The sequence below is a fragment of the Mytilus galloprovincialis genome, chromosome 12 (assembly GCF_965363235.1).
Source record: "Mytilus galloprovincialis chromosome 12, xbMytGall1.hap1.1, whole genome shotgun sequence".
Lineage (NCBI taxonomy): Eukaryota > Metazoa > Mollusca > Bivalvia > Mytilida > Mytilidae > Mytilus > Mytilus galloprovincialis.
Window position 1 is genome coordinate 29910005 of NC_134849.1, and position 3211 is coordinate 29913215.

The following is a 3211-nucleotide window of genomic DNA, read 5'->3' on the forward strand; positions in this document are numbered from 1 at the left end:
AGTTATATATTGTGTGAAGATATAGTACTCATATGCACATTTCGTTATTTTCTTTTTGTCTAAATAACCAATGTTCAGTACCAAACAGTCTGATAACCTTAGCTGTATTTGGCAAACATAATTAAAAATAATGGGTCTTCAATGCTCATTGTCTTCGTGTATTTGTTCTTGGTTTTTGTTTTCTTTTCGGTATCACTACGTAATTGTTTGTTAACAAAACGTGCGTGTTGAGCATAAAACTTTAATTTGTATATATATATATTTACATAATATTTATAACATGGTCGTACAACCTGAAGATATGAATCATTCAGGAACTCTCCATGTATTTGTTCTGTTAACAGCTACACAATACCTATTCACATATGAATAATCTGTTTTTTAACAATACATCATTTGTACATAATATAGTATTTTCATAATATATACAAATTTATCAAACTTTTTATAAAGGCACTGTACACAAGTGTTCCTAAAGGTTAAATGTAGCTTTACTAGTAGTTAAATCTACGTAAAGCTGAAATCATTTTTGTATTAATGATAAGTGATGTAAGTAGTTATCTAGGTCTTCGGTAATTTGGTTTTGTCATTTAGATTCATACTTGATGCATCCAATGAATACACAGATAGTCTGTAACTTAATTGACTGATATTTGTTTACATTCTTCAATTAATGTTGATACTTAATGCTTATACTTAATCCATTAAAAGCTGTAATTTCCTTGCCTCTGCTGTAGAACATATAACACAATCACATTTTAAAGCTTCTTCATAACACTGATAGGCTGTGTTCTTATCACCGGATAATTCAAAGCATATTCCAAGTATTGTTATTGAATTAGATAAGGTAGCTGTAGATATGAAACTCCTCCTCCTCTTCACTGTTGATTCTAAATCACTTAAAGACTGTTGTCTTTTATTAGTATCACCTACATGATTATAGCAGAGAAACCTAAGACAGTGAGACATAACAGTAGGGGGTATTAATAGGCTATAGTCATTTACCTCCAGCTGTAGTTCGTTTGGAATTAGCGAGGACTGCTGTATGTAGGAAACATCGCTAACAACTGCCATTTTCATCTTGTCACAAAGTGTTATTGTGGAATGTACACGATTAATATAATACTTGATATGTCTGTCTTGGTAATTTTGACATAACATTGGTACCATATCAGTTGAACATCTTGAAAGAATATAATCCGTGAGTCCCAGTGTAACATTGAACTGTCCTGTTACATAATAAAACGACGCGTATAACACCCATCCCGATACAGCATCTGTCTTAATACCGTTCTGTAAATATCTATGATAACGTTTGTGTGTTTTGTACCTTTCAGTCGTTACTACTGGGGCTGGTAGTAATTGTGCTGTATATTGACTCATTTGGGCATGATGATGTTTGCATACATCAACAATAAATTTACACGTTTTCGACTTAAGTAAATCCTCAATAAATACAAGTAATTTCAAACAGACCGATATGTCATTCATGTTACCAATACCTGCATCATATATCCTGTAAAATAGTAAGTCTAACATAATAAATGAAGTTTCAAGCTGTGTACTTAATAAACGATGATGTCCATTTTCGTACAGAAATACACTATGTATCAATCCATGAATTCCGTCACACTTTATTTTATACAATACATTTATTAGCATTTTACTGTTTTCTATATTGATCTTTCCTAGGAACATATTATGTTCAGGTATAAAATAGTTCGGACAATAACAGTTATTTACCCAAAATATTATTTTATTTATACAGCGACAAAAACAAGAATATAATTTAGATAATTGAAATGTGTCAATATCAACTTCTTCTGAGACCCAGAATAAAGCTGTCTTCAGAAAGTAAGAACACAACAAACTTTCGGCATGTTTGTTAGTGTTAATGATATGCTTTAATGTTAGTTTAAGAAGACAGTAACATAACAGTTGAGTGAAGTTAAACGAATGTACAAGTTGCTTTTCTGCCACGGAGAAAGATAATCTCCATAATATATTACAATTTGACAAAGTCCTTGGTCCAATAGGTACTAACAGACATCCGTCTTTTTTAATCTTATCAATTAAGGAATTCGGCGGCCATCGCAATCGGTGACGCGATGCCCAGGGTAATGCATTGTAAGGTAGGTATTTACTTCGTAGACAAACAGCAACATCCATGTATTGACCTTTATCTGACAGACAGGGGCCGTGGAGTGATAACTGATAATTGGTGAGTCTCTTATTTATATTACTTACAAATGTGTTTACTGACAAATATAAACCTTTTCCGATACTTTCAAAGCATTCGGGTTGTATAAAGATAGATTCACCGTCACCTCCTGCTATTAATCGGAGTCTAGTAAAACCAGGATGATTATTATCATTCTCCATTACCAGTGTTGTCCGTTGTACTGAATGTTTGATATTCCTTACATCCCGTATAACGTCTACGTCTTTGATGACAAACATTATATCTATGTCACTACCTGGTAAATCAATTCCTTCTGCTAAACTTCCACTGGAGATTTGTGTTAACTTTGTCATTATTGTATTTTGAATTATATCCTGTGTGATAAATAATTGTTGCCTTTTACGTATCTCTACTTCAGTACCGGCTGTTTTCACTAAGTGCTCGTATAAGTATCTCTCCTTCAAACCATTTCCTGTCCAGGACACGTCATCTATAAAACATATTTGTATTCAATTATTCATCTAAAAAGGGTCATGGCATACATACATTTTTGTTCATTGCTGATAAATGCAAACGATTTTTATTATTTATCAATCAATATGATTTTTATTTCGCATATAGTGTCGTGAATCGTTAGCTATCATGATATTCACTCACCGAAATATACTTTTCGTAAATAGAAAAGAGTGAAGTCGAAGTTTACGCAATTAAACTACTCAATAGACTATTTTTTTTTTAATTTCTGGCTGTCAAATAACACAGGAAAGTAAAATAAAAAGGAGGTTACCGTTTTCGTTTTTGAGGTACGATCCGTTAAAATTAACTGCACGCTTCGCCAAAAATACAAAGGATACATAGGAGCAATCATCAAATGAGTAGATATTTTTAATTCATCAGATTTTCTGCTTTGTTGGTCCACAGAATGTTTTTAAAAATTCATATACTTAAAAAATGAAAGACGAATCCATCGGTGCAAAGAAAGTCCTTAGCAACCGTGCTAGTTCGAAAGCTACTCTTTTTTGACGTTTT

At 32.5% G+C, this 3211-nt stretch overlaps 1 protein-coding gene across 1 annotated transcript; it reads right to left on the reverse strand.

Moving 5' to 3' along the window:
- Nucleotides 1–225: 225 nt before the first annotated feature.
- Nucleotides 226–2447, reverse strand: LOC143055394 (uncharacterized). Its single transcript, XM_076228524.1, has one exon. It carries the CDS (start codon nt 2380–2382, stop codon nt 697–699), a length of 1686 nt encoding a protein of 561 aa, XP_076084639.1. The 5' UTR covers nt 2383–2447; the 3' UTR covers nt 226–696.
- Nucleotides 2448–3211: the final 764 nt, after the last annotated feature.